The sequence below is a fragment of the Corvus hawaiiensis genome, chromosome 3 (assembly GCF_020740725.1).
Source record: "Corvus hawaiiensis isolate bCorHaw1 chromosome 3, bCorHaw1.pri.cur, whole genome shotgun sequence".
Lineage (NCBI taxonomy): Eukaryota > Metazoa > Chordata > Aves > Passeriformes > Corvidae > Corvus > Corvus hawaiiensis.
In genome coordinates, this window is record NC_063215.1 from 102,850,822 (window position 1) to 102,874,970 (window position 24,149).

At 37.9% G+C, this 24,149-nt stretch overlaps 1 protein-coding gene across 2 annotated transcripts in view; it reads left to right on the top strand.

Annotated features, from left to right (window-relative positions):
- The window catches only part of FBXO11 (F-box protein 11), a 69,042-nt gene that overhangs the window by 20,597 nt on the left and 24,296 nt on the right, over positions 1-24,149 (top strand). The window contains exons 2-7 of one of the 2 annotated variants that reach the window (XM_048296199.1): positions 14,466-14,593; positions 14,708-14,789; positions 20,508-20,649; positions 21,905-22,034; positions 23,042-23,125; positions 23,214-23,346. In XM_048296199.1, the coding sequence (XP_048152156.1) occupies positions 14,466-14,593; positions 14,708-14,789; positions 20,508-20,649; positions 21,905-22,034; positions 23,042-23,125; positions 23,214-23,346 (699 nt within the window). Of the gene's footprint in view, positions 1-14,465; positions 14,594-14,707; positions 14,790-20,504; positions 20,650-21,904; positions 22,035-23,041; positions 23,126-23,213; positions 23,347-24,149 lie in introns of both variants that reach the window. The other variant, XM_048296198.1, reaches the window with a different exon arrangement.

Here is a 24,149-nt window from a genome sequence, read left to right on the forward strand (position 1 = left end):
CAGCTTTTTGTTACAAGTACCTTATCAGTTGCTCTCCCTCTACAAAAACACTGTTTATTTAAAAACAAACAGATAAAGACTTCGTAATGTTCCACTTGCCTGGTCAAGTGCATAGAAGGGCCCTGGGATGTTTTACAGCCTAACTCTGGATCAAAATGCACAGTAGTGGTGTTTATCTCCTCTCAAACCTCTGGACCAGGAAGATGATGAAATTAAACTGAGTCCGACAGTTGGGAACAAATGATGTAATGTATATATTATGGAAATCTAAGAGAAGGAGGGAGTTTCTGTAACTTTAAGAAGTTACATTTTAGTACTTCTAATCAAATCTTTAAATTGTTGTGCTGAGGATGCTTTGACTTAACCTAAAATAGTATTGCTTCATAATAGATTTTTGCTGACAAAATATATTTTGATACAGATTATTTGACAACTTAACGTAGTAACACTGGTGTGGAAAATATCCACATTCACGTAGCAATGTAGTTTTACATGTGTATGGTTGAAAATACTGCAGTCTGTCTTCCTGTCATGATGGCTGGGATTTTTTTAGAAGTGTGGAGTACTCAGCAGAGTTAAAATGGGCTGAGGTTTTTGAGATGCTGAAGTACTACAAACTTGTGTTTTATAGCAAAACAGTTGGATTGGAGCATCAGTGAAGGCCAGTGGTAAGGCCTTGTGATAGAAATGTGGAGGGTATGTTAAGCAGGAATGGGAGAGCATTTCCATTATGAGAATGCTGAAGTCAAGCAGTGATTGAATTGTTCTCTGATGGTGCCTTCTGCCTTTGCCGCATTAGCAAAGCCATGGCTGTGGCTTTGGTGGAAAGCGTTCACTTAGTTTGGAGACTCCACAAACTCCAGGCAACGTGTGCCAGTGCTTAGTCACCCTCACAGTCAAAAAAAAAATCTCCATATGGATTTTTTTTTTTCCTGGTGTCCCTCCAGTGCTTAAATGCTTTCTCACTTTGTTTGTATACAGCTGTAAACTCAGTGAGCTTCTGCAGTGCTTTGGGCCAAGAAAGTCTTTGTTTTTAGTTTAAATATTTGAGCCGTTTGTCCTACAGAAGAGATAATTATCTATAAGATTATTTGTCATACAGAACTTATCTGAAGGTTTGTTGGCCATCTGTCTCGTTTGTAATACGATGTTCCTTCTTAATGTTAATACTCTTTATTCCTGCAACCTTTTAAGGATGTAGTCAGATGACCTAAAAACCACAATAAATTAGTACTATGAAATGATAGCCCTCTTCAGCCAAGTTATTGTGACTGACCTAGTCCGTTGATGTACTAAGTAAAATTAGTTTGGCTGAACAGGGGCTGTTATCTGTTCTGGTGGATCAGTGAACTGTTTCAGGTCTGTACACCTGGGACTCCTCTCTCACAATGTGTTTTTGTGTCTATATCAAATTTGTCTCCAGAAGAATGCCTTGACAGCTATGCATATGCACACGGCTACATTTTGTTTTGTACACATTTAACTTTTCATCAACACTAAAAATTATTGAAAGGGTCAAGATCAAACTGGGTAGGCTCATTGGGAATGTGGGGGTAGAGGGGGTAGTCAGCACTAGTCAAGACGTGAAGGGGAACCTCAATGTAGGGTGGCTGTCATGGCACATCTTGACATCTTTGAATACTTTCTAATCAGTCTTTTAATTTTTTTAAATCTTTCTTTGGAAAAAAAATTGGGAAATGTAGGTAAAATAACCAGAAAAAGAGTTTATCAATTCCTTTTTTTCTGCATGTATTTTGTCCACTGACTCTCTAAAGTGTCCTGGTGTGTAAATATGCTGCTTGGTGTGTAGATATCTGAGAGAAGCTATTTGAGGTCAGTGTATAATGATGGAGCTGTGCAGACATGAAAGGAGAAAACTGACCATCTTAATGTGCAACTTCTAGATTATCTCTGATTTTTTGGCATAGTGAGAAAGAACATTTCTTCCTCTTAAAACCTCTTTAGGTCCTTGTGGCCTTTTAGCATAGGGTTTATTTTTTGATGTCTGTTTCAATCTGTCTTTTAATGGCTCACAACACAGGATTACTGTGTGTGGTGAAGGGCTTTGAGAGTCTGGATGGAAGGCGCTGTTACTGGGCTCTTCTTCAACCATACTGTTTCCCTATTGCTTTTTGCTGCATGTGTTCAAACAGCCTTTACAGTTAATGCACGTGATTTAAAAATACTTTCTTGAATAGAAATTTACCATGCTGAGGCGTGACAAATTTATAGGAAGTTTGTAGGAAGTGTAGTGGCTCAGACCTTCAAAATGGATACAGAATAAATGACAAAACCCCCTTCTGTCTGGTTGTAAAATGAGTGAATATCCAGAATTTGGGAAACTAAAAATGGGAGTTCAGGTGCATGAGAAAGAGGACCTCTTTAAGAAATAAAAAGTTCAGGGTTCTGCTGTAGATATACAGAAAGACTAGACATACAAGACAGTGGAGGAAGAAAAACAGCCCTTTTGAAAACTTCCAGTATTTCTGGACAATTTTGACAAAACCAAAAATTAGTAGTTTCTTTCAATTTTATGACTTAATGCTTGCTCTCAGGTGATAAAGCTTTACTCTGCCTGCTTAAACTTTATTGCTTCTTAATGTTGTTAAGAATTAATTTGAAATGGAAATAATAAGCTTCTACTTCTTTTGGCAAGGAGGAATCTATAGGGCTTTTTTTTTTAGTTGGGCATTTCCATATTGTTCAGTGTAACAGAGCTTTAGTCAAATTGGGACCATAAGAAAAACAGTTGAGAGATGCTGAGAAAAGAAGCTAGATTTATTTTTAAATGAAATTGTCAGTAGTTGAAAATAGTTCATCAGATAACAGGACATCATCTGCGGTTTTAAACTTGAGAGTGTTCGGTGCAAAAAGTCTCATTCTGGAAGCTCTTAAATTATGCAGCCATTACATTTAACTTCAGAATTTATCAGGAAAAATGTATCTGCAGTTAGTGTAATTAGTTACCAAAAGTCATTAACAGCCAAATACACAGATTTTTGCCCTGCACCACCACCCACACACCTTGACAGTTGCAGTTGCTGGTGTTTTAGTCTCTGAAGTTTTACCAAAAGCAGAGTTCCTGTAACAAAATCAGTTGTGTTGTATATTAAAAACATGTTTCTGAAGTTTGAATGCACATGGGTTTATGTGTATAGATATCTAACAGCTCCTCACGATGTGAAATGACAGTGTTAATAGAAAATACTAATGGAAATTTAATAGCTACTTTAAAAAAAGCTTTTAGAAGTTCATTGATGCAGCATTTCATGCATGATATTGCTTTTAATGGCAAAAATACATAATCAGTCAGCATCTGACAACCTGTTTTCCTTGCAGTTGAAAACGGGAAAGTTAAAACCAGCTGAGTGTTGTGGGATGGTTGGTTATGCAGTGCTGTGGAATGGGCTGGATAACTTAATGTGTACAGAATTCACTCAGTGTTTAGGTTTGAAAAAAGAAGTGTGTTTCTGTAAAAATAAACCTGGTTTTAAAGAAGTTCTGTTTAAAAGCAGAGAAAACAAAAACAAAGGTAAAAACTTGATTAATGTATCAAAACTGTGCCATTTGGTTTTCTAATAAAATCAGGATGTAATTTTATTATTTTTTTCCTCTCCAGATATGCAAGAGCAGTAACTTCTGGATTGGGGTGCGTAGGAGATCCCTAGTCTACAGGGCAAGGAAAAACAGTGTCCTCCCTGTGCTACAATTTCCTTGAACATATAATACCAAACCTTCTTTGCAGCTTTCCTCATGTTTGTTTTGCAACACATGTTGGCAGTGGAAAACAGATGATCCTGTTCTTCCAATTTGTCTTTAAATTATGTATTAATACTGTAAAACTTGGCAGAAAAGCTATTTAGCCTTTATCTCCCAGAGCAAAAGGTTTGAGTAATGATAGTTGTGCTCTGTATAGGATCCACTTTGTCTCAAAGCAGCTTAGGTTTAGGTAGGGCCTTAGTCCTACAGTAGTTGGTGTTATCAGCAGTTTTTTATTTTTACTGTAGCTCTTAACAAATTTAGTTTTGAATCAGATGCTGACTATTGCAATGGTGTTTTATAGTTTGATGACAGATTTCTTAAGCCATCTTAATAACATATATGCTGGCAAATAAGTATTTGCCTCCTGCACCCCAACGATACTTGGCATTTGCTCTGGTTCCACACATTATTTTCTCAGTTATTTCCCTGAAGCAAAACAGAACCATGCCTTCCTGCTCTTGACAGGCACCTTGGAGTTGGTAATTTAAGGAATAGAACAATAGGAACAGTCGTTGAGAAGTTTTCAAAGTAAGGATCAGATAAGTCTGACTGTGTAAACCTTCCCACAGTTAGGCTTGTAAAATTCAGCCTTGCTACAGCATTTATTAGGTACAACATATTTTTGACTAATTCAAGGATAATAAATGCTTGCTTTCCTTTTTGTATGTGTGCATGTTTCTGGCATAATAACACACATATATATATTATTTTCATTAAATAGCCTTGCTTGAAAGGTTAAAAATATCTATATCTTATAATAGGGTGTCTCTTTGGTGAATACAATAATTTGTCAGAAACTAATGATTTCTTAAAATTGTTTTTTTTGTCTCCAGTCTAATGTATTTAAGTTTTCAGTATACTGTTATTAGTTATGTTGTTCTTATAATGGTATTTCACAGTTTCTTTGCGGGGTGTATGTACTAGAATTTCTTTGGGTTTTGTTTGGGTTTTTCTCATTTCAGCTGTAACATTTGAAATTCTATGTAAGTGTTGATTGTAGTACTAGGGCAGCAGGAGAAGGCAGTGTGCTTGTTTAATATCAATGTATTAGTAAGGGGAAATAGCCAAAAAAGGTAGCAGGATTAATATTTTTTTCCTTTTGCAGTTTGCACAGTTGTCTTTTTCTAGAGACATGCTGTTGAACATCCAAAATTGTGAGGAGTATTAGCACAAGGTGTGTTTTCCTCCCAGCTATCTGTCAAGGTTACAAGGTCCGTATTTTTCTCCCGTGGACTGCTTGGTGTTTCTCTGCTTCTTCATAGACTAATGGTCAGCTTGGAAACTTTGCTTGGTATAGTAGGGAAGAAAGACAGCTGAACCCAGTAAGCTCTAAGATACTATTAATATAGTTTTCCTCCTCATGCTTCTTTCTTAGAGGAAATAATACTGACTGTACTCCTTGGAATCCAGCACACAAAAAGAATTGTCTGGCCTTTCATCTTGGTTGTTTTTTTCTTTAGCCTTTTTGCCACTGCAAGACAGATCCATGACTGCCTTTCCTTGTCATGCTAGGCATTTCAGAAGCTCTTTTAATTCTGAAACACTAAACCAGGAATTTCCTAAGGTTCGTCAAAACTGCTCTCTGACATAATGAAGTTTCAGCTGGGCCAATGTATTGATAGATGTCAGTCACGTCTGATGGAGAGTCCATAGAAGGCAGATGGCTTTGCATGGCAAGAATCTCCAAATCTGCTACTATTTTTCGTAGCAGGAGATACATTGTTGTTTTTTTTTTTTTTTCTGCCTGTGTTACAACAGTGTTCTGCAGATGTGGCTCATGACAGCGAAATCTGTGGGAGGCTTTCATTTCCTGAAAATTGGGTGAAATGATTGTGCCCTGAGATGGTGTTTTACAGGGGTTATGCTTAAGTAGCTGCAGTAGTGTTGATTCATAATGAGACTTGTGGATTGTTTTATTGCTCTTTCAAGGGGAGCCATGTTTCTCTTGGTTTCGCATGGATCACAGCAGATTTCTTCATCTGGATCAGTTATGGACTGTAGAAAACTTGGAAGCGTAAATTGTGGATGTGTTAAGTGAAATCTCTGCTTTCTCATTGAATTTACTCATTCCTATACTGTGGGTTTGCCCCAAATTTTTTCAAAGATACCAGAAACTCAACTAGAGAAGAAATGAATAGTGTCATGCTCCTTCTTCAGTTCAGCAATGCTAAAGGAGGTGAGGCTGATCATAATTGCTGCTAGAAGTTAATACAAAGAGGAAATCACATACTTCTAATTATTTTTCTGGAGTTACTGGTATCAAGAATATCCAGACTTAGTCTAATTAAAGAAGGTAAGGTTCCTACTTCATAGTTCAGCTACTCTCTGCTTATTAGAAATAATCTATTCTCACAAATAAGTATCTCTTATTAATTTTACATATGCTAGTTAGAACATTTTTCTCCTGAGTCTTAGAGGCTGGTTTTCATCCTGTTAATGTCCAGCCATTTGACTGACATCATTGTTCATGGAAATGAGTTCTCTGGGCTTGTTAATGTATTTTTTTTAATGCTTTGTTTATTTGGTTGCTTGTTTGTTTTGGTGGGGGTTGTGTTTGCCCTTTTTTTTTTTTTTTTTTTTTTTTAAGTACCAGTGACTGGTTCCACAATTCCTCTGTTCACATGTTCTGGTGACTTTGGTGTCGCTATTGGAGAATATCTTAATTCCTTCCTGTCTGAGAGACTCTTTATTTCCGGGTAAAATGGGATTTTGGAATTTTTTGTAGCCCCCAAGGGTGTGGTCACAGGCTTCCATTCTCACCTTTTTGTTCAGGCACCTTGAAGTACTGCCTGAAGTTGAAATATGAGGATTTATCAGAAACATCTTTCTGGTCAAAATAAAGTAACCAAAGGTTCAATACTCGAACCTCTTTGAGTGTGTTTTTATTGTTCTCACTGGCTGTGCTTTTCTAATGAGATGAAAGTTGCTGTATTTCAGCCAGAGAGGGAGATGACCTTTGAGACTGGTAATTTGACTGCCCTAACAAATGAAGCAATATGGCCAGGTAGAAATTTTAATTGGTCCTAGTTGGAATCTTGAGTATAGTAGTCACAATAGACAAAAAAAAAAAAAAATCAGCTTGTAGTATTAGTCTTATTTTATTTAGTGTCATTCAGAAATGTAACAATGAAAGGCTCTTAACACTGTATTTCTGAACCTTAAAATCCACTTCTTCAGCTTTTTCACTGTAGCATCAAGGAACCATGCAGCAAGGCCACAGCTTTGAAAGTATTGCTTTCTTAATGAGGAATGCACCCAAAAAGGGTTCCTTGTCCCTTCTCAATGAAAGCTTGTCAGAGCAGAAGTCAAGCTGCCTATTAATCAGGGAGGGAAGTTGCCTTAATACTTGCACAGCAGCCACCTGGAGAGCTGTTTATTACTGTGCTAAATGTTATAGATGATGCTGTAATACAGTTTTCATCAGTTTGGGAAAACAGTGTAATTTAAAAAAAAAAAAACCAGAAAAAAAGTCTGTCTTCTAATTCTAGTTTATCAGTTCTACATGCTAGTGCTGATCATTAGAGCTGCTTGTTCTAAGAAAAAGATCTTTTTCTTCCCTCTATAAAATGTGTTGCTTAAAAAGTACCTCAAGTATGCAGGTACTTGCACTATTATTCTGTATGTCTAATAAAAATGTGCATGTTAGTGACTTTTTTAGAAATTCAGTCTTTAACCTGATGTTAAATAGCTGTTTTGGGGGCATAGTTGTGGAAAGAAACCAGATTTTTTCATCAAATCCTAGTTATCACTTTTTGCTCCTGGCTTCTGAAAAGGAATATATTCTTCATAGTACCTGGAGGGTTTTTTAACTAGCGTTCACACATGTTTTTTGTGCTAGTTTTGGTTTTGGACTGCAAACTCCCCAGGGAATGAAGTGTAAAGATGTGAATAGCTGTGACTGTTGATAATTTTTTAAGAAATATAGATGTGGACAAGTCTTGGGCTTGCAGCCAGTTTATCTTTCCCAGTTGTCTCCTTTTCTATTAGTCTGTTTTGTGCCAGCTCTAAGAACTGAAGTTTTTGCCTTGCTGTGTAAACCATGTTTTCCTATGCAGCATTTTGGGGGGGCCAGCTGACCTAGCAGACCTCTGAGGGAGTGTTTTCTCTCTGTCTGGTTGGAGTGACCTGTGTGAAGATTGCTGTAGTGGGCTTCACAGTGTGCTGAGGAGGAGAAAAGATCAGATTCTTAGGTTCTCATGGAAATTAACTTTTATCTAAGAATAACACTAAGAAATAATCTCAGCTATAAGAAACTCTTTATGTAGCTGGAAGTAGTTACTTTTCTTCTTGTAGAGAATACTTCTGAATATGTTGTAAAATTAACATGAGCTCCTGGATAAGTACAGATTGAGTTTGAATGTCTGATCTATTCTTACTCTTTTTAGGCCATTGTGACTGCACGACCTATTTCCAGAGAGTAGTAAGATGTCTTATTTGGGTATTGATGTTTAAAAGCTTAAAATGTAAATAGAAAAAGGGTGCTGTTTGATTCTTGAGGTGGAAGGTGATGTGGCATGTGTGTGTTTCTTAAATTTTGCTCTATATAAGTACTGTGACTTAGAGCTTAAGCATAATTTTTTTCCTCTCTTTCAAGTTAAGAAATAACTTTCATACAGGAAAGTTTCAAGGTATTCCACACAATTTTTGTTTATCAAAGAAACTTTTACAAGCTACAGTGTGCTTGCATATTGTCGTATATCTTTGGTTTATTGTCAGTAAGAAATTGTATGTATATTTAAAATATTCTAGTAGTCAGTAATGATTATTGTGTCTGATTATTGCTTCCCAGAAGGCAGAATCTTTATTCCATATGGCATTCAGGAAGTCTGATCTTTCTGTAGTCTTTAAGAAAGCATACATTTTTAATGTTAGGTCAGTCTGCTTTTCTGACTGAGAGCTTGCTACTCTGAGTAGCAGTTCTGACTCAGAATCTTCTTCTTGCAGGGTCTTCTCCAGTTCCAAACAGCTTTGTCTCCACTCAGAGGTTAATCCTTCTCATTGACCAGTGCTATCAGAACCTTACAAAAATATTACCTTTTAGATTTTATCTTTCTGTGAGCTGAGCTGCTCTGGATAATGCTTGAAAAATACTGCAGAGTTTCTTTCCATAGTAATTAAAATATATCACAGTATTTATTAAAGTCTTTTATGTTAGTAGCAGAAGAGTTTGCAGCTACTTCTTATTTTAATACCATGTTTTTAACATTAAACATAAAATGGAGTGGCTATATACATGCCTCCTGTTTCTTATGGACTGTTTTTTTTTTTCCAAGTCCACTGAAGTGAAGTGGAATATGACTGTAAAGGACCACCACAATGCTCCTGCCTTTAGGACATATTGGATCTGAGCTCAGTGAACTTTGCATGTCATGTTTTTTAGTTCTGTAGGGGTTTTGTTTGCTTTTGGGGGGCTAGGGGGGTGGGGGTTTCTGGGGGTGCACTTGATTTTTTTCATAGTGGTGATATTCCTAGCTAGTGTTTTTTTCTCTTCAGAGAGGTCCTCAGCTCTCAAAAGAAAATGGTCTCCATTTCAAAAGCAACCTTAAGCCATCCATAATTTAAACTAACCCTTAAATGCTGCCTGGAATCAATGGGAAAGCCTGTACTGGTGTGAGAAACCTTTGCTCTGAGATGCAGAGTAGAATGTACAATTTCTATATTCAGTATCTTTCATGTTTTGGTACTGTATCTGCTTTCAAGTGTCAGCCACTTGTTAGGAATGTTTTCAAGGACACAGGATGAGTGTCAGTCACACCACTGATACATGCATTTATTTAACAGCTTGCTCCCAGAGACTTGCTTCTTAAAGGAAAATGGTGGGTGGGTGTGTTCTGCTTGTTTTTTGGGTCGGCAGTTTGTTGCAGAGATGTTGCTGTAAGTGCAAATACAGAACTGCCGTGTATTTCTGTTCTGTAAGTTATTTGCCTTCATTGTTAGCTGTGTTGGGGGCACCTTCCTCTCTGCTCCCTTAAACTTTTGTCATCCTCTCTGCTCTGTTGGAATGGTGAGCTGATCCAGAAGTGGATCCAACCAAGTAGCTGGGGCTGTCGTCTCACAGGCTCGCAGGATGCTTTATAGGGGTTTTGCCAGATTTATGGCAAGATGTGCTCAATCCAGAGCAATTGAGCTGTATCAGTTAACATTTTAGTTGCTTAACTCATGTTTTCTTCTAGTTATGAAGATGGGCAGTGTTGGGATTTTTTTGTTTTACTAGATTATTATTTCATTCTGAAGTTTTACTGGTTCTACTCAAAACACTGTGTAATGAGCTCTTCCTGTTAAAATTTGATAGACAAGATGAATCATGGCTTAAATAGGTTCAGTATGGATTAACTTTATTTTTCAGAGCTGCTCTTCTAGGATCTACTCCCAATTTGATATGGATTTTTCTGTCTTAAAACTAGTTGGTTACACTTCTCATCACTTTCTTCCCTCAGCCTGCAGGAGCAATTTCAATGCTGTGTCTCTTTGGAAGTATCTGCCACCCCCAGCACTCTGCGTCTCTTGACTAAAAGTCTTTGTTTGTATTGTTTTGCTCCTCCTGCCCCATTTGGGGAAGGTAGAGAAAAACAGCACAAAAATGTGATGTTGCAGAGTAAAAACTTAAGTGATCAACCTCTACAGATTAGTGTATGAACTGCTTCCCTTGAGACCCTCTCCCTACTTTTTGTTTTTTATGATGAGTCTCTTGGGGCAATTTAAAGCTTTTTTCTTTTTATTTTAAATAATTTGTCAACAAATTATTTAAGATGCTTTTTGGAAATATTATCTGAACCCATATAAGGTAGAAATGAAACAACATGCACATCTTTTGGGAAAGATGTTGTGGACATGATAAATTTTCTCTAGAAGTGACCTGGGTGTGTATATTTTTTAATAAATAGCTCTTGACAGTGCTTTGTCACTTCTCTTTAACTTAAGTCTTCATGAAACAAAAGAAGTCAGTTATGTAATTTTATTTTTTCTTTATTTTAATGTACTCACTTCCACAGCATCTGTGGAAATACAAAGCAGTGACAGCAGTTGCCAGAACGGCAGATTTATTTTCTTCTTCTTTTCCTCTTGGAAGTATTTGTGCTTATTGGTCTTTTGTGGGTCTTAGAGCTTACAGTGTTACAGTTCAGGTTCATGAGTCATTTTGAACTATCAGATGAGATAATTCTTAATTTAAATTTAGGTTTTGACATTTCAGCATCACGAAGTTCAGTAAACATGATTTTATTTGAAATTATTTTATCTTACTATACAGTATAATTGGTGTAAAATATTCAGGTAAATATTTTTGAGAGCAGACTCAGCTTAATTTAATCTCTTAAAAACTGCAAACATACTGACTTGGTTAAAACTGTGACAGCATCTGGCAGTCATTTCAGCAGGTGTTTGTATGATGATATTAATATTACACACACTCTTCCAAATTTGTTTATTGACTTTTATGCTTCTATCATCAACAAATGTGACTATAATGCTTTTTATGAATGTTACTTCCTTATACTGTTACACTTTAAAATATGGTTTTTCAAAATATTTTGGAGGCACTGAGCTTCTGTATTTTAAAATAGATATTTCTGCTCTAAAGCAGGTATATGTTTTAAGTGTTTTTTAGGGAAGGATTTTCAAAATAGAGCTCTTGGAGTCTGTTTTAAGACTTTCCTTGCTCAGGGAAGGGCAATGTGCAGTGTTGAAGAAGCATTACTTTGTGAGCAGCATCTCTCTGAAGGCTCCCAGTGTAGCTGCTTTAGTCTGTTCAGGGCTTAACAGGGAGCATCTGGAAGGCTAAAACCAAGCATCAAGGCTACTGCTGTAGGAGATCACTCAAGACCTTCAGGTTTCCTGGTACTGTTTCACTTGGCAGTAACTACACAGGCTGCATCTGGAAAAATAGGATCAGTTGTTATTCCTGAAGTGCCAGAAATCTGTGCAGAAGCCCCTCAGAAGTGTGGCAAAAACTGCTGGTGAGAGAAATCATAGTGCCCTTCCCTCATCTTCCTTGCTGTTCAGATGGAAAAAGGAAGATTTTAATTCTTCTGATACCTGCTGTCAATGTGTGCATACCCTTTAATGTCATCTGTGCTAGCAAAGTGATCTTTGGAGTGGGACTCCTGCCATTTTCCTAAGCACACTGCAAGAAAATGAATATATTCCTCTTCTGCTTAGCCACTCCTTCAGTGTTTCAGCCAAACTGACCTTTACTTCCATTTTACCCCTCAGGCTTCTGCCTTCTCTTTCCAGCAGTAATATATTTTGTCCTTTGTGGCCTCCGTGGGTGTTCTTCTGAAGACCTGATTGGGGTTTATCCGTCCCCTTTTCATCGCCTACTGAGAGATCAAAATTTTTTGCTTTGCTTTTTTTTTCCTGTTATCTTTGCTTATTATGCTTCTGCTATGTTTCATGTGAATTTCGAGCTGTTGTACCGACTGTCCAGAACAGGGGGAAAAACCCAGCTGTTCTGACAGTCATCTTGTGTCTGCAATGCAAAATAGGGGAGCAGTGGGGGCTTGAGACACCATGCTTAAGGTCCCCAGGTAGCTTCTGGGGTGTATTAGCAACAGTAATCATAGTCACTCTATCAAATCTAAAATAGAAACAAGGGCTGCAAAATCGAAGCGTGCTGCAGCGTCTGAGTACATTTGGGTGTTTTGCTGTGGGGAGCCTTGGGGCTGGTGGTGGTGCCTGAATTCTTCCTGGCAGGGCCTGCTTCACACCCACGGCTCCTTTTCTGTTCTGGTGTGCCAGGGAAGGCTGGGAATTCTCCTGTAGCAGCTTCTGTCTTCTGCCTACCTTGTTAAATTGAGAGGGTGTTTTTGATCAGAGATGCAAAAGAAACGGGTAAATCCAAATGACTGAACCATGAGTGTGCACTGAGTCTGCTCTGAGGTCACTGACCTCCCACAGGCAGTGATGCCCACGCTGGGCCAGACACACCTTCACAGGAAGATTCACTACAGTTCATCTATCAGTGTGTCCTTTAGGCTTTTTGCATAAATATTTAACCTTCCTAGGTAGTGAAGTGGTCACATGCAAGGTGTGCCTGGTTAGCAGTAGACAGGGAGTGTGAGCCAGCTTCTAGCTGAAGTTTCAGAGGTCACTGTCTTTTAAAAAGCGGCGGGTCTTGATAGAAGTTTCACAGTTCACTTCTGTCCTTAAAAATCTGTGCTGTTGCCGCAAAAGCGTTGGAGGGTCTCCCCAGTCATGGGATCTTGTGGCTGTGCTGAGCTGCACCAGCTGCTGGGCTGCCTGAAGGCTGATCATGGAGGTACTTGCAGGTTAATTTTTAGGTGGATTAATGAACTGATGAAGCTCTTCTCTATTGCTCTGAGGAGCCTGTGTGAACTTCATCTTCACACCAGGTTCTGTCCTCTATTTGGATGTTGTGGCAGTGTTGTGATCTCTAATGGTACATGGCAAGGTTGCAGTTTATAAATACCTGATAAGGAAGGGGAAAAATAGTTTGGGGTTTTGTGTTTTTTCTCACTGATGTAGCAGCTCAGGCTGCATGGTATGTATAATCTAATATAAGCACAATGTTTTATAATTTATGTCAAAAAACCCCAAACCAGAAACCCTTAGGAAAATAATGAGATTAGGGTTTTGAAATGTGATTGAGTCACTTCAGAATTGCATTGCTTTGTGTTTTAAACAGACTACTGTAGTATTAGAAGAGTAGGGAAGTTTTATGGTGGGATATTGGGTTCTTTTTTGTGGATTTTTTTTTTTATTAGTCTCTTCAACCTAATATATTCAGGGAAACTGCTGGCTCTATGGCATTGCTTTTATGGCTATTACTTTCACATTACATTTTGCCTAGTTTAAGAAGAAAAAAGCAATTAAAATGAAAAGGAAATACAAAATTGTTTCCTCACAGTTAAGTATCTGCAGGAAGTGTACCTTTTACTTAAGTGGAGTTTGCTTTAATTTATTTTCTAGATGCTTTTTGTTCTGGCCTTTTTAAAATTCTTGCAGCTTTATAATGTAATGTTAGTTATAGGGCATGAGCAGTGAGTAATTATTTCTTGCTTGTTTCAAGTATGTTCCATAAATATATGAACAGGGAAAATTGAAACTGATGAATCAAAACCTTTAAAATTATACTCATGACACTTTGTGCACTTCTTTTTTAAAGGGCAGGGAGAAAATATGCTCTTACTTTTTCAAGTATAATTTAGGTAAAGAGAATGTACATATTTAAAGCTACCTCCATTTTACAGACGGTTTTGTGTGCTGGCTTGAGCTATTCCCAGAATGTTTGAGGAAAACTCAGTCTTGAGTTTTGTACTAAGTGCTGTGTTTACTAAAGGATTTCTTGATAACATCTACTTAATAATTGACACTTCAGTGTTCCTCATTCTGCTGATAGTGTTAGGTGAAAAATTTGAAGTAATGAGGTGATAGAATTAGCATAGTGAATTCAATGCTTGCATAAAACCAAAAACCTAGGTTTTTGGTTGTTTGGTTTTTCTTAAGCAGCTTTTGGTGTAGCTGCTGTGTCTGTATGGAGAAAGTACACATGAAGAAACTTAGATTCTCGTGGGTTTTTGTATGCTGTGTATATTCTGACCTTTTTTTTAGTAGAAGTTCTCTGTTCTTCAGCACTTCCTCCCCACCCTTCTGACTATGTACTTACCTGAAAATTTCTGTAGCATTTTCCTGGTATAAAGCAGAACTACAATTCCAATTATCGAATTAATTTTTTTTGTTTACAGATGATGATGTACCTGCAGATATGGTTGCAGAAGAATCAGGTCCTGGTGCACAAAACAGTCCATACCAACTTCGCAGAAAAACTCTTCTACCTAAAAGAACAGCTTGTCCTACAAAGAACAGTATGGAGGTAACTTCTTTGGTTTTAATTGTAAAGGAAATTTTACTGTTTCAGGAATATGAAACTAGTTAGTATTTTTCTTAAGTCTAATGACTGAACTAATTCTTATTTATTTCATTAAAGGGTGCCTCTACTTCAGCTACTGAAAACTTTGGTCACCGAGCAAAACGTGCTAGAGTATCTGGGAAATCCCAGGATTTATCAGGTAATAACTTTTGTACAAAAAAGGGAGCAAGGGAGAAGGAGTGGGGCCATTTTAACATCACACGTTCTCCCTCACACATTGTCCCCAAACTGTTTTCCTGTGTGTTCTCCAACTAAGAAACACTTGTGGGGAAAACAAAAAAAAAGCAAAAACAACAAGCTTGTTCTGAACTTCAGATTCAGTAGCTTGATTTTAATCAGAATTTTTAGAATGTGATTCTTTGTTCTGGCTGCTTCACTGCAGGCATATTTTCGTTGTTTTTTATTCTCACAGTGCTGTGTAGTTGCATCTAAGCTACCGTTAGGAGCAATAATACTGCAGTGGTGCCTTATTGACTATTTCTCATATTGATGGCATTGTTTCATTGCATTTTTAGGGGTAGTTTGGGTATGTCATTATAGCACTTCATTGTGGAGAGAGGGGGAGACTGTGTGTTTGTAAATAACAATACACATATACCTGCATACATAATGTACATAGATTTTTGCACACATTTACAGTATATGTACATCGTATAATAATCAGACATCCAATACATGTGCATATAACTATATTGTGTGTGTCTTTTATTTGTGTGCACACACTTTGTGGATATATACAGGCACACACGCCCTGCTTTTTCTGTTTTCTGTGTTGTTTTTCAGTCTCTCTGCTTCTGTTGTTTTTTGTCGCCTGACACATTCATTAGTTCCAGGAGATCTGCTGTCACTTTTCCTGGAAAATCAACACCAGTGCTTACCAACTCCCCTTGATGGGGTTTCTCCTGCTTTTCTTGCTTTTGGTTTTTTTAGTCCACATCTTCCTTAATACTGTGAATTAAAACTGAGCAGCTGGCACAAGGCTTTGGGTCTGTTTTCATTGCTTCTGTTGAGGTCTGCTCTTTCTGGTTTCCTATCTTCTCCATAATGTAGTTTTTGTCTTTTGAGCTCTCTTTTTTCCCCCTTTGTTTTATTCTCCCCCTCTTTGAGCAACTCTTAATTTCAGCAGCTGTTTAAGAACCATTTAACTTTAGATTTATATTCTTGAAATAGCCAGAACCAATTGGACATCAACCTATGTCATTTTGCATTGATTCCTTTCCTGATTTGCTCTCTGGAGCCTTGTGCAGAGTTGTCTTGTCACAGACTCTGTTTCTCTTGACAGTTATTAGTTTTTCTTCCATTTAATTCACTTTTTTGCTGTCTTCTTCATTGTGCTTTTACTCTCTTCCTTGCTTTAGTGAAAGTCTGTAACTTTACAACAGGAATGACACTGATTTCTAGAGGAATTCTCCACGCTTTCACTGCACATTCCATTTCCTAGATTCTTGAGCTCATGTGGGGAAAGTACAGGGATTGTGGAGGCTTCTCCAGCATGGAATTAATGGAGGAACTGTTAACAGTGATTTTACAGTTTTACTTATAAGACGATGTTCAAACCAGTTGCAGTGTAAGAAGGGCGTGTCATCCTCAAACCATTTTTTATTAATCTCTTTCCTAGTACAGGTGATGGTAATTTTTTATTCTTCCTGTTGAGTTTCTGAGAGATTCCTGTAGATTTGTACAAGTATTGATTGTGGTGAGATTTATTTTAGCCTGCAGCCCCCTCACGTTTTTTGTTGGCATAGGTAATGAATGATAGCTGTTGTCACTGAGTTGTGAGCAGAGGCTTTCTGGATTGTCATGAGTGGTGACTGTGTATTGTCATTTGGGCTGTACAGTTGTTTATTTTAGAACTGTAGATGAAATGAAGGCATAGGACTAGAAATACAGGAAAATTTCTTGGTGGAAAACCATTCCTTGTTGTACGCACTGAGTCGAGGAAAATTCAGCAAAATTGAAAGGAGAAAGGCCAGTCAACTAGAGTTTCCAACTGGAGTGGAGCCAGGAGTTGGAAAAACATGTGTTTTAATACAGATTTCAGAGTTAGTTCTGCTTGGGAGCGTTGCTATTTTAAATTTCTCTTTTCACTGAACTATGCCTTTGCTGTACATACTGAGACTGGAGGTTACTGGATCACTCACTGATTGTTCTGTACACTAGGAACATGCATAGCTCATAGTTTACAGAACTTACCGACTTTTTAAATGGATCTTTTTCTTTTCCTATTGATTTCCTAAGATACTTTCCCAAGAACAATGCATGCTATGTTTCTGACATACTTCTGCTTCTTAACAAGAAAAGATTTTTAGTAAATACCTCCTTAAGGAGCACACGCTATTTGTCTCCATGTCCTTCACTAAAATGGACAAAAAAGGCAACCATATAAGACATAATTTACAATTCTGGATTCTTGGGATGGCATTCTTGGTCTTTGTACAAAGAAGGGAATTCACTTTCAGGCAGCTTTCCCTGCTCTTTGTCTTGGTATTACTTTGCTAGTCCCTATCAGCTAAATGATCACAACTGAAACTGAATTAGCTTCATGCATATCCTGTGGAAACTGAATGACATAACTAGCTGTGCTTCTGACTTTCAGATGTGCAGTATATTAACACTTACTAAATCTTAAATAGTTCAACTGTCAGCTTACGTGAGGGCAAAGATGAAGATCGGTGATGACCTCTTGCACTTTGTTTTTAGTCTTGCCTGGTTTTGATGCTCATTTGGAAAACTGGTTGGGTTTCTTTTAATATGAGTATGTATTTTGTACGTTACCTTCACTTCATCAATAGGCATGAAACTGTCAGGAGTAGGAGCGTGCAAATGCTTCTGATTTGGTGGCCAGACAAGCCTTTAGAACTGTTTTGGCTCATTTTTGTAAACTAAGAGAAAGAACACATTGATTGCATCCTTGCTTTGACACATTATCAAAAGATATCCAAGATGTGAAGTGTGGATTTGTAGAACAAAAGCACGTAGGTCTCTCTTGGATACAGAGAAGAGTCTTCACATTAAGAAGCGAATTAGCTTTTTCAAATTATACTGGAGAACTTCACCTCGTAGTCTCTGTATCAGTGATTTGAGTGGAGAAATCTTAAATCAACCCCTGCTTAAATTGAGCGGAAGGGCAATTTAAATTAAATTGCTCACTTTTACAGGATTTTAGATAAAACTGAGGGAGCATAACAAACACCTGTAAGATCATCATCTTCCTTTTGAGAGCGGTGCCTGAGTTTCCAAGTAAATGCAACTTGAAAAATTGCAGGGGCGAGGGTGTTTATTGAGACTTTTAATAATTTTTTAAAAAAAATATTTTATTTTCAAGTGTTTTGACACTTTCTCAAAGTCGGTCCTTGTCCCCTGCAGTAAGGAAACACAGCTAGATTTCAATTTTAGTTTTGAAGTAGAGCCTAGGGAGGAAAACAGGAGTATGAACTTTGGAGCAATGGGAAGGCATTACATTAGTGAGCTTCCCCCTTCAATAAAAAATTATTCAAGGTCCTAACATAGGTAAAGGAAGAAAAAAACTTGCAGGTTATTTATAGAAGTAACTGCTTCAGTTGTATGCCTCAGGGATTTGTGTGTTAAAAGGAGAAGACAGGTCATGGAAAACTAGGGAGGATTTACTGTTTTGCATCTGCAATATAACATTTCAGCTTTCAGTAAGACAGTAGAAGTCTACATCTAACTGGAAAGCTACCAGAAAAAGATTAATTCAGAAGCAGTGTCCAATTATCCTGTGATGCATTTCAGGAGTAATTAGGACTGTAGAATGAACTGTTCCTGCCTGTTTGACACAGGGAAGACCCTTTATATCTCCATTGGAAAAGGATATTTTTAAAAGCCAACATTGATAGTGCATGTAACATTTTTTGATGATGCCCAGCCATGCTCCCCTTACAGGCTGCTGTTACGCTCTTCAGACTTCAGGCTCCCCAAGTGTCTCAAGCAGAAGGCCTTTCCAGACTACTTGCATTTCATAAGTTTTACCAACTTACTGGCTTCAGTCTGGCTCATAAGCCTTTGTTTTGTTTTTTCTTGAATAAAAATAATTTTGTAATCTGCTGTTAATAATGCTGTTGCAGAAGAGAAGTGTCTTGGCCAGCTTCTGGGCATTCATTCCTGCCTCCTTCCTTGTGATCCGAGCTAGCAATTCTGTAGCTTGCAATGAACTACAGCAAGGAGCTGATAATAAAAAAATTCTGGGAGAGGATGGGATACTGTGGGAACAAATATCTGTGGGCATGTGGAATGATGGCACTTGGGCCTTTGGCACAGCATAGATTTTTGTTGGCTTGAAGTGGCACGTACCTATAGTTTATGGCTCTAATCTGTGATGCTGCTGTGAGCAGCTGTCAGCTGTGTAAATGCCCCTCTGGCATCTTAGAAGAAATTGGTATTCGGGTATCACTAAGAAGACATTCATACAAGGGCACAACAAGGAACATGTTCAGGGAAAGGTGCTGCAAACTCAGGAATATTTCACAGTTTCTGCTACCTGGTCTGATCAGAGATGTAAGCATGACCCTGGAAAAACAGCTGTAATCACTTCTGTCATAGTACACACGTTCTGGTGATGTGGTCTGCAGACTCCAGTTTAGTATCTTTGTAAAGCCACGGTTCTGGTCCCTGCAGTTCCTGTCTTCTCCCTCTTACAGCTGGAAATAGCACATTGCTTTGTGCTGCCTTGCCCAGGGAAATCCTGGGGCAGTTTGTTAGTTTGTTGATATGTGAAGTCTCACATGGATATATTCTTCAGAATGTTATTCCTTCACATTTAGTAGGTCACCTCTCTTAAGGTCACTTTAGTAGGCTTCTTTTAGTGGCCAAAATGGCAATCCTATTGCTCCTTAGGCCCGTCTGTTCTAAGAAAAAATAATGTGAGGGGCATTACATGGATATAATTGTGCTGTGAATTTAGCAGGCAGGAACTTTGAATGCCTTACATACAAATCCTCTAAACTTTGGAGGCTGCTTTGTGTGGTTGTGTCTTTAGAATCATAGGATCCTGAAGGCATTAACCAAGCAAGTGACCTTTGCGAGGAGAACTTGCCTGCTTTGAGGATTCATGCCCCAGGAGGGTCTGGTGAGAACACAAACTGCAGGCAGGGCTTTCCCAAAGGAGCTGTTGTTTGTGGAGTGTCCAAGTGCCCAAGAGCAGGTTTAACAAAGTGCACTCCTGTCTCCACACAGTGACATGGGAATACAACTTTCTCCGGCCTCTCTGAAGAAATACATCTGGCAAAACTAACACCTCTTTGGGTTTAGATTTTTCATTTTAAAAGGAAGAACATAAATGGGAGTAAGTGGAAGGAGGAGACTTTGGAATGATTGCTGGCTATTGGTTTCCTACATCCCAGATGTCCTCTTTCCCTAATGTGTTCATTGTGGGAGAACAAGGAAGTCTTCCTAGTAGTTTTTCCAGACAGTGACTATTTCTGATTAAATTCTTTTGTGTTTGAAAACATTTGCAGAGATTTTGGCGTTGGGACTGCATTATTATTATTGTATGGTTAATGTGGGTTAATTGAACCACAATTAAGCTAATAGCAGTGAGAAGCCAGCATATCTGGAACATGCACAGTAGCCTGCTTAACATCTGCACTTGTTGGCAGAATGGTTCCTCCCATGGAAAAGGTGAACTAGGAAGTTTGGAAAGAGGACTTGAAGTTTGTAACTTTTATTGGATTTTTTGCCTTTGGTTTTAGAAGAAACATGCTTTAAAAAAAGGCTGCCTTGAGATAATTGGCATTTTAAATGGGAGTCTTTCAAGTGACAAGTTGGTAGTCTTTTTCAGTCAGAATTTGAGCTTGCTAAATATGTCAATAACCTTGTATTGATTACCGTTTAATAGCAGCACCTGCAGAACAATATCTTCAGGAGAAGTTACCAGATGAAGTGGTTCTAAAGATCTTTTCCTACCTGCTGGAGCAGGATCTCTGTAGAGCAGCTTGTGTGTGTAAACGCTTCAGTGAGCTGGCTAATGATCCAATTTTGTGGTAAGTGAAAAGCTATTCCTCATTATCTTGAGAAATACTAGATGTGCTGCTCAAGATGCCAGTACAATAGAAAAATTGAAATGTTGGTTACAATTAGTTGAAGTAAAACTAGTTGTGTTTTATTATGTCTGGTTTAGTTAAGCCTTATTTGTTACTTATGAATATCTATGTATTAAGGAGTAAAATTTGATTCTCTAGTAGTGTAGATAACTAGTTAAACAATGCCTGTTTTAAATAAATCAGTTCCTTTGGTTGCCATTCCTTCTTCCCCCTTTAACCTTTTCTAGGCTACTATGGGGATTGTGTTACTTCACACAGAAGTAGAAGTTAGATGCAAGCTTCACGTTAGATGCAAGCTTTGTCTAGTGTTACTTAAATGGGTTTTTTTGTTTGGTTTGAGTTTTTTGTTTTGTTTAATAGTTGGATACTTGGGCTGTTTTCTCCCATGTGAATCTGCTCTACCCTGAGTTATTGAGAGTTTGAATGAATGGGATCTAAATTTGTTATTTTTTTCTAAGGGGAAAAAAAACCCCCAGCATGTTTCTTAAGCTGTTTTGTTTTAAAAGTAAAAATTTAGACTAAAAGAAAAATAATAACATCACAGAACTACCCCTTTTTTCCTGTCCTAAAGACAGCTCTGTGGATACCTTGTCAGATGAACCACAGCCTCTGTGATTCAGTGGTGTCCTGTAAGTCTGGGCTTAATATCAGCAGGCTCGGACACTGCAATTATTTGCATTCTGGCACTAATGAAAAGAATCCAACTGCTGTGTGCCGTTTTCTTCTTTTTAAACCACTGTAATTTGTTCACTGATGAACTCTTTTTTGGAATACAGTGCATCACTTGTTCTCAGTGAATGCATTTTTCAGTCTTTTTTTGGCAAGGTGAGGAAGAGGTGGTGGCACACTTGGTCTTAAGTTTTGTTATACTTGTGCTACTAGCTTTTGTAAGTGTTAAAGCAACGCTGTAGTTAATGCACAGTTTGATTCACAAATAGTGTACCTTAAGTTTCTTCATAAAAATTGCATGTTGAGAACCTTTTCTCTTGGATTGTAAAACATAAAAATTTTTGTCAGAAAAACACAAAAGTCAGTACAACATAAAAATTGGTTTTAAGTGGTAGGTACTGATCTTGGTTGTATTCACTGTCACTGACTGGCAAATTCTGTTAGGAAAACCCCCAAGTTTTAGCCTTTGGTTTTATATTAAAATGGAAGCGTAATCAGAAACACGTTAATTTTGTCTTCTGCTCAGGAAAAGATTGTATATGGAAGTATTTGAGTACACTCGTCCAATGATGCATCCTGAACCTGGTAAATTTTATCAGATTAATCCAGAAGAATATGAACATCCAAATCCCTGGAAAGAAAGCTTCCAGCAGCTGGTAACAGTTATATTCATTTATATTCAAATTTATAGGTATTTATAAAAGTAAAAACACCAACTTCTGAAATGTGGATGACAATAGTAATTATCTTGGGTTTAGACTTTAAGATCCTTGTGGATGTTATGCAGTAGGGGGAATCCAGAAGTTATTTCCCATTTTAAGGCACACTTTAGAGAGATACCACATGGTACAGTGGAGTCCTTGAGTATCCAGCTCTTCTATGTTGGGTTTTGCATCACAGAAATTTTGTGTAAGAGACTGTCATGGTCTGACACTCACAACTTGAAAGATGTTGTTGTCATATCTTACTAAACCAATGTGTGTGCTGGTTATCAGATTTGTGTGCATCTTCCTCTGGTGAACCAAACATATATTGGTAATATCACTTGGGCTAAACAGTGATTTACAGCTGGCCTGACTGGAGGTAAACAAGTCGTCTTTAAGGAATGTGATTGCACCTCTAATCCAAAATTTCAAAGGTATTGAAGGAACAGCCAGGCATGATATTAGGTAAACATAAGTAAGAGAAATAAACATTGAGGTGAGTGTATCACACAATGCCATGTGTTGGTGGTTAATGAATTTCTGAAGTGCATTGAGGACAAATGCTTGACTTGGCTTCTTTATTTAGTATTCAATCACAAGTGAAGGTGTGGAATTCTCTTTTCCTCACCATATAAACACAGTTTTTGTGGCAAGCTGCTGGAAAACCAAGAGATGGAAGTAAGGACGGGTAAATGAAGCTTTTCAGTCAGTTTTGAGGCTTCTGCCTGTGTCAGTAGTTGGTCTCTTGGCTTAGTTGATCACTCCCTTAGGCTCAGACATTTTTTGGTGTTGTCATTTCAAATTGTGTGCCTACAGTGGGAGGTCAGTATATGATCCTTACTTCTGGGACGAACTGTTTCAGCAAATTGCTTGTTAATTAGGGAATTAGTAGATCTCCTGTCAGTGCATTCAGGCCCACCTGTCTGCAAGCTTATCACAAACTCTTTTCCTTGTTTCAGTACAAAGGAGCACATGTAAAGCCAGGTTTTGCTGAACACTTCTACAGTAATCCTGCAAGATACAAAGGAAGAGAAAATATGTTGGTATGTTTCTAAAGCAGTTCTTTAAAATGTTTATATATCTATATAAATGGAAATGGACATTACTCTAAATTTGTCCCTTTTCTTCTAGTATTATGATACCATTGAGGATGCTCTTGGTGGAGTTCAGGAAGCTCATTTTGACGGACTTATCTTTGTTCACTCTGGCATATATACTGATGAATGGATATATATAGAATCTCCAATCACCATGATTGGTGCAGGTATGTAAACTGGGAGCGTCACTGTCTCAAGCTTGTGTTAATTACCACCTTAATTACCATGATACTCTGGTGTGTTAAATATCCAGTATAAATGCCCATATTTCTTCATCTGCCTAGCAAATAAGTGTTTCTTGTACAAGTGCCACTAACTCAAAAGTAGCTCATGCTTCAGAGTTGAGTACCGTTGTCTGCTTGCTAGTTCTCAGAATAACTTAATTTATTTTTTATTTCATGAGGAGAAAAAAAATGGAATTTGTTAGAAAGCTTACTCAGTTACAGGACTGCAGTTGAAGTTTTTACATTTATATATATATAAAATATATATATATAAAACCCATCTCCAGAGAAGAAACCAGCAGTGGGAACAAGCCCAAATTAGTATCTGTCCCATTTTCTTCAGCATCATAATTCCATCTTGAGGAAGGAAATGAGAGCATCCAGCAGAAAGATTCTGAGACTGGAGCTTCTTTCTCTATTCTCTGCCAACTGTTCCTCTGAACAGAAACCTTTATAGGGAAGGAAATAAGACTTGGAGAATAGGAAGGGTTTAGGAAGTTAATATAATATACCAGGCTACAAACAGTGGAACTTGTGAAGCTCCTTGCTTTTCCTGTCATTAGTTAGGAGCATGCTAATTCCCGGTAGCATGATAACTGGTGGGAATTCAGGCTGCATTACTGTCTGGTAGAGATTTTGGTTAAGGGATCTCAGACCTCTTGTTCCTGTGGTGACCCAGAAGTGAATTACCTGCTGTTTGTGTTTTCTGAGAAGCTATCTCTCTGGGTTGGATGGGTTTACTGGGT